A 12,649-nucleotide genomic window follows, 5' to 3' on the forward strand; every position below is an offset into this window, starting at 1 on the left:
ATGATGAATATGTCTTAAACACCGTGTGGCAATTACCTTGCCAATTCCGCCATTATAATTCTAATTAACGGTGCCTAAATTAAAATCATTACACGTTAGTATTCAAGGCATATTTCTTGCTTCTAATTTGGTATAAATAAATACCATCTTCTTTAAAACGATGTCCGTTTTCATCACCCAATTTCGTCCATCTTTATCAGATTCGCCGAGCCATTAATGTAAGTCTGAAGGTCAACAATGTACATCTGGTATTAGATGCCTACAATATCTCCCATTCAATATGCTTATAGTATCTATCCTGCTGTATGGTTCCAATATCAATCATTTTGCATGGTATTAAAAACGACAATTAGTCTAGATAATTTATTATTTTTTGAAGCATAATGGTATATACATTGCAGTGGTATATACATACATACTGGGTGAGTATACATGACGGTATATACAGTGGAAGGCCAGGGTGAGTATACATGGGGGTTTATACAGTTGAAGGCCAAGGTGAATATAAATGATGGTATATACAGTGGAAAGCCAGGGTGAGTATCCATGATCTTATATACAGTGGAAGGCCAGAGTATACATGATGGTATTAGGAGTGTTGATGAATATATGAATATACCACATGTATCACAGAACTAATCTTCATTGTGGGCAACCTCAGTGGCGCCACACTGTTGAGGTGGGCTACGTGGTGCCCCCACACTGTTGAGGTGGGCTACGTGGTGCCCCCACACTGTTGAGGTGGGCTACGTGGTGCCCCCACACTGTTGAGGTGGGCTACGTGGTGTGCCCACACTGTTGAGGTGGGCTACGTGGTGCCCCCACACTGTTGAGGTGGGCTACGTGGTGCCCCCACACTGTTGAGGTGGGCTACGTGGTGTGCCCACACTGTTGAGGTGGGCTACGTGGTGTACCCACACTGTTGAGGTGGGCTACGTGCTGCGCCCACACTGTGAGGTGGGCAGCACGGTATAAATATTGCTGAATTAACACATTGATCACTGCGCTTGATTTCAGTATACATACAATCTACGACCGCCATTCGTTAAAGTATCTATATTATCTAAAGATATTATCACTGGTAGGGAAACTTAACAATGATTTTGATTGCAAAAATTCTCACATTAGGCTGTATTTGGCAAGGCACAATCACGGTGAGAAATACCACGGATTAGGGTTAGGGGGGAGACTTTCCTAGTGTAACTTCGTTCACTGGTTTGCTATTTTTCACTCGGTGGATATATATGTTCTGCGATTTTCTGAGCATATTTCAATTAAATACCTATATGCATCACATAGATTTTTTTGGTTTCCATCAATTTATCAAAAGTCTGCCGTTTTGTACATATCGCAAATTATTCGCTCGATGGGAATGGCCCCGATAGTTCTCCTGAAGAAGAGCTCCTCGATGGTGCGGCAGCCGACGGCCCGCAGCGACGGCAGGAGCAGCAGCAGCTTCCCGAACCTGCGGGAGAAGTTTAAGTATGTTTATTGAGGTAAGAAAGAAATACATCTCAAAGGGATAGAGTAGCTTAGGCTATTTCTACCCCCCCCCCCTCTCCTGCGGGAGAAGAGGTCCCTTCCTAGTTACTATGATGTGATAATACGTCTATTTAGACGTTGAGATGTAAGCAGGCGATGAGTCACAATAACGTGGCTGAAGTATGTTGACCAGACCACACACTAGAAGTTGAAGGGACGACGACGTTTCGGTCCGTCCTGGACCATTCTCAAGTCGATTGTGATGAGGAGGTAGGGACGCAATAAATAGGCAAGAGAGAGCTGAGGAGGAAAGTAAGATGTAGGGGATAGTAGTAATAATGAGAACTGCAGAAGGCCTATTGGCCCATACGAGGCAGCTCCTATTATAACCACCGAAGGAGATAGTAATAGAAATAAGAAGAAGATAGCAAGGGAGCGTAGGAGAAGACAATGAACAGAAAAAAGGGAGAAGTGAGAAAGAAAAGGAAATCGTCCCTTCAACTTACAGTTGAGATGTAAGTCTCGTCCCTATCACGCACACTCAGACCAATAGAAGCCTAACACGTATATACATTGGCTGCCTGTCCCCCCCCCCCCCCCCCCCCGATACACTGAATTATCATCATTAGTTTTAGATGAATTGTATATTGGAATTTTTATCAATAACTACGTATATTGGCCAAGCATAACCATTATTGATAATGACCAAATATAACCCTTACAGATCATACATGTTGATAAATACTTTTACATAAGTATACTTACATAAACACTTATCGTATAATTAAAATGTTCTTATTAAAAAAAATAACTCTTATATAATGACAAAATTAATTTGATACTGATCATAGATGATTAACAAAACAAGTTTAAGGATTTTAAATTTGTTTACAGATAAATGTAAATGATAATGAATATTTACATTATTATTCAAATGATGTTTGAAAGAAGTGGAAAATCTTTATAACATTCTAGTGCAGTATCTGCTGATAATGACCTGACCTCGACCAGCTGACAATGTACTCTTTTATTCACACGCGACTGTCGAGTTATTTACGGATTTCTTGATGTTAAAAACTAGAAAATATTAACGTTTCTCAAACGATTTGTATTTTATTTTCAATATATTGTAGTATATTTATTTATTTATATAATTTGTACGTATTGTTATATATTACTGATATTGTTATATACATCAGTACAGAGCTTAACACTATCGGGCTAAAATTAGTGAAAGGATTATGTGGGTTTTTAATTTTTTAAAAGTTTGGTGGTATGTTATAATTCATTTAATTGACCTTGTGGAGGTGTGTGTGGGAAGGGAGGAGAAATACTGGTGGAATGGAATAAGGGAAACGGAGAGGGAATAGAGGCTTTGAGTAGAGGAGAGAGAGACCCATGGCGGCCCTTCTCACCTAAAAATAAATTCATCCTCTATTATCTTGTACATCTTCACTTATACACGTTGTGCAACTATTAATTTTTATTATTATTCAACTGAGCACGAATCGCTATTAATTGCTGGCGCAGGCTGGAGACAGCTTCAAACATATAACGTATGATAGACGTATTTGCGGGATTTCTCTTCCAAGACGGTACAAATTACATTATCGACTTCCATTCAGGGAATGGAACTCTAGCTGAAATGCGCAGGAGCGCATATTGAGAGAACCAAGAGGTTCCAATGGTGCCTCACACCGGCCTGCACTCAAGTTTAACTGAACTTAAGAAACATGTTTCATATTAAGTTTACTGTTGTCGTAGACTATATTCTGGCGAAAAGTCCACTCGCCGGTTGGTCAGACTGCTAGTGTGGTGGTCTTGACAACACTCTTGACTAAAGGGATAACTGAAGATTCTAGCGAGTACTGTATAGGGTATGACCTTACCTGAAGGGCAGGTTAAGAGTAGGACCCCACCTAAAGAGCAGGTTAAGAGTAGGACCTTACCTGAGGGGCAGGTTAAGAGTAGGACCCCACCTAAAGAGCAGGTTAAGAGTAGGACCCCACCTAAAGAGCAGGTTAAGAGTAAGACCCCACCTAAAGAGCAGGTTAAGAGTAGGACCCCACCTAAAGAGCAGGTTAAGAGTAGGACCCCACCTAAAGGACAGGTTAAGAGTAGGACCTTACCTGAAGGGCAGGTTAAGGGTAGGACCTTACCTAAAGAGCAGGTTAAGAGTAGGACCTTACCTGAAGGGCAGGTTAAGAGTAGGACCTTACCTGAAGGGCAGGTTAAGAGTAGGACCCCACCTAAAGGGCAGGTTAAGAGTAGGACCCCACCTAAAGGGCAGGTTACCTGAAGGGCAGGTTAAGGGTAGGACCTTACCTGAAGGGCTGTGTAGGGTAGGCGGAGGTGATGTACTTGTTGAGAGTGAGCTGAGCCTGGTCCTGGAGGGCGGTGACGGCCGGCAGGTCGCGGAGCACCTTCACCTCCACCCCGCCACTCTCCCACACTGACCCAACAACAACACCTTCATCATTAGTCTCACCCAAAATGTTATTATAAATTCAGCTACTCGAAACAAAAGTTCCAAAGTAGCACGGGCTATGGTGAGCCCGTTGTGGACTTACCTGGCACAGGAGCGGGGCTGTAACTGGTCGTTACCCAGAAGTGTACTCTAGTACATATAATTGCCAAATGAATGTCCTCAACTGATTTATATATATATCTCAATGTAAACTAAATATCCCAAGAATATTACTGTCAATGTTAACTTGGGATTGATTCCTTCAAGAGACACTTTAAGAGGTTGTGGTCGGTGTTAGTACCTGTCTTAAAGAGGACGATGGCCTTGAGGCAAGCGTACTCTGTGGGATCCACACACATGGTCTTGAACTTGGTGAGAATGTCTTGGAAGAGCTTGATGTCCTGGAGTATGGGAAGGAGGCGTTCGGAGGTGTCGCTGCCGAGGCCGCAGGAGGCCAGGAGAGGTCCGGCCTCCACGGGCAACAAGAACTGGGCGGCGGAGAGCACGAACAGCTCTCTCCAGCCTTCCTCCAAGAGCAATAACTGCAACAGGAAATACAAGTTATTTATAAATGTGCAATTTATGGCTCGGTTGGCATTGTTTACATGCGTGCGTGTGTGTGTGTGTGTGTGTGTGTGTGTGTGTGTGTGTGTGTGTGTGTGTGTGTGTGTGTGTGTGTGTGTGTGTGCTGTGGACACATTTGTTTAACACTTAGCAACTCTGTTTTACATTTTGAATAAAGCTGTACTGCAAATATCTGTAATCTTATAAAGAGGTTAAGACAGACGTCTATAAGAACGTGAATACAGCCATGCACACACACACATACACACACACATACATATGTCAACATACACACCCAATCCTCCCTTCTCACACACACCTAGGCTCTCCCCCACACACACCTGGGCCCCCCCCCCCACACACACACACCTGTACCTGAGCGCGAGCGCACAAAAAGACATATAAACCTAGCCCCCCCACACCTGGCCCCCCCCCACACACCTGGCCCCCCACACACACCTGGTCTCTGAAGGGCAAGGCCGTGTAGGCAGGCAGTTGCTTGGCCCAGCGGACGTTCATGAAGAGGAGGCGGGCGGCGGTCTCACACACGGTGTCCCTCGCCGTCATGAGCGGGAACGCCAGCTCGTGTGGGTACTGTCACGATATAAACTCCGTTAGAACCGAGCAAAGTTCAGAAAAGTCCAATGGTCTAGGCAAGACCATTGGACTTTTCTGTCCATGACCAACCACATGCATATAACACATTCTTCTATCTATCTAACACTTAGAACACTCCGGCGGTCCCACGTCTATTTTATAACCCGGTAATTAGATATTGTCCAAAGTTGGAATTGATAAAGCATGTCCGTGTTCACTTACGAAGCCTGTTCATCTCCTAGATCATGGCAGCGTTCAGTCTCTTTACATGAAACAGTTGACGAGTGTTGGAACTTTACAACACAAACTTTATTGGTGTAGACAACCTTAGGAGCTTTCCGGAGCTTATACACCGTTTGATATAAATAAACTCTGCTGCCATGATTGAGGAAGGACGCACAGTTTCGTTAGTGGATACTTTAATGTTTGATTAATCCCGGCCCAGAAATTATATATACAGTATACTATTTATAGATTTATTTATATACAAGAAGGTACGTTGGGTTTATGAGGTTACATTGCATTGATGTTTTTACATTCTTGTAAACCACTAACACGCATAGCTATTGTTTATTATAGAGTAAGAACCGGAGTGAGTACTGTAAGCAATAACAATCAGCGTGACCAGTTAACTGAATACATTCAGCTGATCTGGAGTATAACCATGACATAAATGTCACTGACCTTGGGTGTGGGAGCCAGTAGAGTGTTGGCTCTGGTGGTGAGGGCGTGAACACGGTCCAGGGTGAGGGCTGTCAGCTCCGCCGGCGGCGGCCGGTGCAGTTCCAAGTGGGCGGCGCTGCTGGCGGCCGTCGTAGGCAGGTGGCGAGGCGGAAAGGACATTTTCAGATCGAGAGCCGATGGCACAGGTGGAGGATGGTGGAAGGGCAGGGCCAGGGCGGCACTGACGGCAACGGTTGGCACTTGGGTGACGGGGGACCGGGGGTGGCTTGGCTCCGGCGGGGTGGGACTCCGTTGGCGCTGGGGAGGCGACTCCGGGCTTGGGTCCTTGAAGTAGAGGGACATTTGCCGCCGCAAGGTGGAGTTCCTGGGCCCCCGCTCGTGCTGTACGGCTGCAGGTTTAAAGACAAAGTAGATAGATATCAATCGAAAATAAACAAGAACCAAGACATAACATATAGCCTTCGTGTACACATTCGCACGGATCAGATTTAGAATTCTATGATTCTGATGACAGAGGCGTTTTGGTAGACGAGGCATTATGAGACGGTATAGACGGAAGGGGAGTAATTAACTGAATCGAGTCATCAGGAGAAGTGAGGCATGAGGGAAGGTGAGGCATCAGGAGAAATGAGGTATGAGGGCAGCGCAGCACCTTCTTGCCCCTCAACCGCACACAGCAACACGACGGCTGGTAGGTGGGGGGAAGGGGGGGGGGGTGAGAGCCCAGCGAAAGTAATATTTGTACTCCTCATCCTCCCTTTTATTGCATTTTTTGTTGCACCTCTCTTGCAGTTTTTATTGCACGAGAATGTTAATTCCGTGCGAGGTGCTGTACTCACCAGCTTCAGAAATATACTCCCTCAGAGTGGTGGGGGAGGCCTCAGAGTGGTGGGGGAGGCCTCAGAGTGGTGGGGGAGGCCTCAGAGTGGTGGGGGAGGCCTCAGAGTGGTGGGGGAGGCCTCAGAGTGGTGGGGGAGGCCTCAGAGTGGTGGGGGAGGCCTCAGTGTGGTGGGGGAGGCCTCAGAGTGGTGGGGGAGGCCTCAGAGTGGTGGGGGAGGCCTCAGAGTGATGGGGGAGGCCTCAGAGTGGCGGGGGAGGCCTCAGAGTGGCGTGGGAAGCCTCAGAGTGGTGGGGGAGGCCTCAGAGTGGTGGGGGAGGCCTCAGCGTGGTGGGGGAGGCCTCAGAGTGGTGGGGGAGGCCTCAGTGTGGTGGGGGAGGCCTCAGAGTGGTGGGGGAGGCCTCAGAGTGGTGGGGGAGGCCTCAGAGTGGTGGGGGAGGCCTCAATGTGGTGGGGGAGGCCTCAGTGTGGTGGGGGAGGCCTCAGAGTGGTGGGGGAGACCTCAGAGTGGTGGGGGAGGCCTCAATGTGGTGGGGGAGGCCTCAGTGTGGTGGGGGAGGCCTCAGTGTGGTGGGGAAGCTCTCAGTGTGGTGGGGGAGCTCTCGGTGTGGTAGATCTCTCGGTGTGGTGGTGGGCGTCACTGCCTTCCCTGATAATGGCGCCCACCGCGTAACATGACCCGGATTCAGACCCCGACCACTTACCCTCGATTATTATGCTGTCACGGGAGAGGCGTGTCCCAAACGTTGCCTCGACAACCATCCCCCCCCCCCACCCTCCCTTCTGCCCTCTCCCGTCCCTTCCATCCCTCCATCCCTTAGCACCTTCAGCCACGACTGCAGTTGTTGATGCCTCAAGATCCATTACAAAATGCCTGCCAGCGGTCCACGGTGTCCTCGACTCCTTGCCTTCGTCACCCGCGCGGCAGCGCAGGAGTTGCCAGAGGCATCATCGGGAGGAGTTGCAGGAGGCTCTGAGTCCTTAATGGAGTGGGGTTGGGGGGGGGGGGGGAGCTGCTGCTCTCTTAACGGTCGCCCGGCGGGAATCGTAGGGAAGGTGGGGAGGGACTGGGGGAGGCGCTCCACGACCGCCAAATGCGAGAGCATCAGTAGGAGAGATACACAAAAGATAGGTACGAACACATAGAACGAACACACATACACACACACACACACACACACACACACACACACACACACACACACACACACACACACACACACACACACACACACACACACACACAGAACAGAAAAGAAAATCAACGTCACACTGTCTTTCTGGATTGTCTGAAGGCATTTGTTAGGGGGAAATCAGCAGAGAGCTAAAAGAGACCAGAGAGTATCACTGATGGGAACCAGAGAGTTAGTGAGGTGACGTCTATGCCTCAAGAGTGGTGAGAAGCCACAAGTGGAGTACCAGAGACTGTACTTATCCTGATACACACAACCTGAGTGAGGCAGCTGATGCGTTCATGTCTATGTTTGTGGACGATGCTGAATCATTGCAGATAAAACTCACGAAGGTCGTAAAGAGATGCAGTGACTTGCATACGGTTCAGGGAGGGTTGGAGACACGGGTACTAGACTTCAACGCAAATTAATGCAAGGTGATGAAAATTGGGGGCAGGAGGAAGGACCATCAAATGGTGGTGGCGATGATGACTGTTACGTGGTGGCGGGGTGGAGGAGCGTCACGTGGTGGCGGGGTGGAGGAGCGTCACGTGGTGGCGGGGTGGAGGAGCGTCACGTGGTGGCGGGGTGGAGGAGCGTCACGTGGTGGCGGGGTGGAGGAGCGTCACGTGGTGGCGGGGTGGAGGAGCGTCACGTGGTGGCGGGGTGGAGGAGCGTCACGTGGTGGCGGGGTGGAGGAGCCTCACGTGGTGGCGGGGTGGAGGAGCGTCACGTGGTGGCGGGGTGGAGGAGCGTCACGTGGTGGCGGGGTGGAGGAGCGTCACGTGGTGGCGGGGTGGAGGAGCCTCACGTGGTGGCGGGGTGGAGGAGCGTCACGTGGTGGCGGGGTGGAGGAGCGTCACGTGGTGGCGGGGTGGAGGAGCGTCACGTGGTGGCGGGGGTCGAGGAGCGTCACGTGGTGGCGGGGTGGAGGAGCGTCACGTGGTGGCGGGGTGGAGGAGCCTCACGTGGTGGTGGGGTGGAGGAGCGTCACGTGGTGGCGTGGGTCGAGGAGCGTCACGTGGTGGCGGGGTGGAGGAGCGTCACGTAGTGGCGGGGTGGAGGAGCGTCACGTGGTGGCGGGATGGAGGAGCCTCACGTGGTGGCGGGGTGGAGGAGCGTCACGTGGTGGCGGGGGTCGAGGAGCGTCACGTGGTGGCGGGGTGGAGGAGCGTCACGTGGTGGCGGGGTCGAGGAGCGTCACGTGGTGGCGGGGGTCGAGGAGCGTCACGTGGTGGCGGGGGTCGAGGAGCGTCACGTGGTGGCGGGGTCGAGGAGCGTCACGTGGTGGCGGGGGTCGAGGAGCGTCACGTGGTGGCGGGGGTCGAGGAGCGTCACGTGGTGGCGGGGGTCGAGGAGCGTCACGTGGTGGCGGGGGTCGAGGAGCGTCACGTGGTGGCGGGGGTCGAGGAGCGTCACGTGGTGGCGGGGGTCGAGGAGCGTCACGTGGTGGCGGGGTCGAGGAGCGTCACGTGGTGGCGGGGTCGAGGAGCCTCACGTGGTTGCGGGGTCGAGGAGCGTTACGTGGTGGCGGGGTCGAGGAGCGTCACGTGGTGGCGGGGGTCGAGGAGCGTCACGTGGTGGCGGGGGTCGAGGAGCCTCACGTGGTTGCGGGGTCGAGGAGCGTCACGTGGTGGAGGGGGTCGAGGAGCCTCACGTGGTTGCGGGGTCGAGGAGCGTCACGTGGTGGCGGGGTCGAGGAGCGTCACGTGGTTGCGGGGTCGAGGAGCGTCACGTGGTGGCGGGGTCGAGGAGCGTCACGTGGTGGCGGGGTCGAGGAGCGTCACGTGGTGGCGGGGGTCGAGGAGCGTCACGTGGTTGCGGGGTCGAGGAGCGTCACGTGGTGGCGGGGGTCGAGGAGCGTCACGTGGTTGCGGGGTCGAGGAGCGTCACGTGGTGGCGGGGGTCGAGGAGCCTCACGTGGTGGCGGGGTCGAGGAGCGTCACGTGGTGGCGGGGGTCGAGGAGCCTCACATGGTTGCGGGGTCGAGGAGCGTCACGATGTGGCGGGGGTCGAGGAGCGTCACGTGGTGGCGGGGTCGAGGAGCGTCACGTGGCGTTAGGCTGAAAGTGCGGCTGTACCAACACTTCAGACTCCATGGTACACATTACGTACCCCCGCCCGCTCCCACGGGACCCTCACCCCTCGCTAGTTACCCCCCTCCACCCCCCCACACACACCGTCACCCCCTCCACCCCACACCGTCACACACCCACACCATCACCCCCCCCCCCCCTCCCTCCATACTGTCACACCCAGCAAGAAATGTTGCTGGAAGACTTTATTTACATCACTCGACACGGACGGAGTGGGTTGGTGGTTCGTGGAATCAAAGGGTAACAAAGACTTAACTTTGTGGAGGTGGGTGTGAAGACCCTCTGGACCAAAATTCATCAAGGTTTTGCGTGGCCAGTACGAAACCTGTACATCTTTACTCATTCATGTTGGCCTTGTATTTATTAAACTGTTTGCGAGCTTCGAAATTTCCGCGTGAAAATTTATATTGTTATAGACAACCTCGCAGTTCATTAACTTTGAAAAATGTGAACTTAGCCGCCATGACTGAGAAAAAATGCTAGGGTTCCGTGAATGGACGCGCAAAGGCTAGTGACTCCTGGTCTAGGGCTACATCATGAATAAGTATAGACTATGGATGACTGGTTGTGTACATGACTGGTGAGTAAGAGAACTAACCATCCTTGTTCATGCCGGCCTGGATGCACTTGGTGAGTCTGCAGGCCCGGCACTGGTTGCGGTGGGTCTTGTCCACCACACACCCGCCCTCCACCTTGCTCTTGCACACGTACTGCCTCTGGCGCCGGATCGACCTCTGTGGGGCGGGGAGAGAGAGAAAAGTGTGTCCAGCTTTATCTTACAACGTCACTAGCAGGAGCCTGGGTTAAGCCAGTATGATTATATAGCACATGGGAGGACATGGGGACAAGCAACTGGGATATGAGGACAAGGTGAAGGATCCCGGGAATACAGTCGAGTTCGTTCTCGACTCACAATCGGGAATTCCGGGTTCGCATCCCGGGCGGAACAGAAATGGTTGGACGCGTTACCTATCTCCCCAGTGCCCCTGTTCACCTAGCAGTAAATAGGTATACCTAGAAATTAAGTCAGCTTGTTGGGTTGCATCCTAGGAAGAGGGGGACCTCGATATAAGCCTAACCTGTATATATACACTGGCTGCCTGTCCCCCCCCCGACACAATGAACGCCGACCCTGCAAGCTACGAGACCCTTGCTATAGCGACCAGTCCAACTGGCCGGGGTGGAAGTTATAGCTAATGAGAGATAAGCAGGTGCAGGGGGTGGGGGAGGGGCTGGCCAGCTGTGATACCTGCTAAGTAGATGGTACTAGAGCTTCGTTACTCTCTAAATACGATTAAAGGAGATAATAATTCAACGTTTACAGGGACGAGCGATGTGTGATACAGTGTGATAAGAGTTAGGACTTACCTTAAAGAAGCCAGCACAGCCGTCGCAGGCGAAGATGCCGTAGTGCTTGCCGGAGGAGTGGTCCTGACACACCTTGCAGGGAATGTCGTACAGGATCCGGCCTGTCGGAGGAACGTCAGTCACAATCACAAACATTATTCGTACCCACGTGTACAAATCATCACAATAATGGCTGGACTAAACAGGTGTTCAACACTCTAAATCAAACTTACATTTTTTTGGACATAAGGTGAGTTACATTTAGCTTACAATTTGAAAGGTGAGATACAGGTATATTGAGGAAATCAGTGAAGTTTATCGTTAACACAAATTATATCGCAATATTAGGGTGATTATATTCTTATTCTAATTGTCTAAACTAATCTTTGTTACTTAATAAATCTTGCTCATGTTTAATACAAATATGTAATTATCTAAAACACTTTCCATATGGATACATGCAGGCACGCACACGAACTCTCGCCAGTTCATTGGGTGAGCCTAGTACACAAACTGAAGGATTTTAAAGATATTGTTTATTTTAGTTTTTAAAATTTTAGCTTAGGAGGCGAGAGGAACGAGTCTCCACAACAGATTATATAGGGACCAGCGTTTTCTAATTTATATATTTTTATACCTTTGTGTATTTTGCACTTGTATATATCAAAGAAACTTTTGTACCCTGAATGACAGACAGCCTACGGCAGAGCGTTCTTACACGGGCACTTCTGACTTGACAGATTACAGTGGAGTGTGTTTATATGAACCATTTGTGTAACGGCCTTCAGTGAAATGTGTTTATTTGGAGTGTGTGAGTGATGGTCTTTACGAGGGACATATTTAAGTGCTTTAGTCCAATTTGAGTAACAGTTTAAGAGTCACTGACTGGAACTATATTATTAACAAGGCGGGTTTTAGGAGCACGCGTTCGACCTTGAAAGCACATGTACGTGAGTAAATCTTGGTGAACGAACACACACACACACACACACACACACACACACCTAAGTGAGGAGGCTTTTAGGGCGCTTTACACTGCCTACGTGAGACCAGTCTTAGAGTATGCCGCGCCATCATGGAGCCCCCACCTGAAGAAACACAAGGAAACTAGAGAAGGTTCAGAGGTTTGCGACGAGGCTTGTCCCAGAGTTACGAGGGATGGGATATGAAGAACGTCTGAGGGAACTGAACCTTACGACACTAGAGAAAAGAAGGGAGAGAGGAGATATGATAGGAACATATAAAATACTCAGGGGAAATGACAAACTGGAAATAGATGAAATGTTCACACGTAATAATAACAGAACGAGGGGACATGGGTGGAAACTGGATACTCAGATGAGTCACAGAGATGTTAGGAAGTTTTCTTTTAGCGTGAGAGTAGTGGAAAAATGGAATGCAC

At 50.4% G+C, this 12,649-nt stretch overlaps 1 protein-coding gene across 1 annotated transcript in view; it reads right to left on the reverse strand.

Moving 5' to 3' along the window:
* Positions 1 to 404: 404 nt before the first annotated feature.
* LOC123754336 (nuclear receptor subfamily 2 group E member 1) overlaps positions 405 to 12,649 on the reverse strand; it is a 17,431-nt gene continuing 5,186 nt past the window's right edge. The window contains exons 2-8 of the mRNA XM_045737050.2: positions 11,269 to 11,369; positions 10,499 to 10,634; positions 5,795 to 6,183; positions 4,973 to 5,107; positions 4,251 to 4,491; positions 3,808 to 3,934; positions 405 to 1,465 (exon numbers count right to left, since the gene is read on the reverse strand). Coding sequence (XP_045593006.1) covers positions 1,324 to 1,465; positions 3,808 to 3,934; positions 4,251 to 4,491; positions 4,973 to 5,107; positions 5,795 to 6,183; positions 10,499 to 10,634; positions 11,269 to 11,369 — 1,271 coding nt within the window. The 3' untranslated portion in view covers positions 405 to 1,323. The remainder of the gene's footprint in view (positions 1,466 to 3,807; positions 3,935 to 4,250; positions 4,492 to 4,972; positions 5,108 to 5,794; positions 6,184 to 10,498; positions 10,635 to 11,268; positions 11,370 to 12,649) is intronic.

Source organism: Procambarus clarkii, chromosome 1 (genome assembly GCF_040958095.1).
Source record: "Procambarus clarkii isolate CNS0578487 chromosome 1, FALCON_Pclarkii_2.0, whole genome shotgun sequence".
In the NCBI taxonomy this organism is placed as follows: domain Eukaryota; kingdom Metazoa; phylum Arthropoda; class Malacostraca; order Decapoda; family Cambaridae; genus Procambarus; species Procambarus clarkii.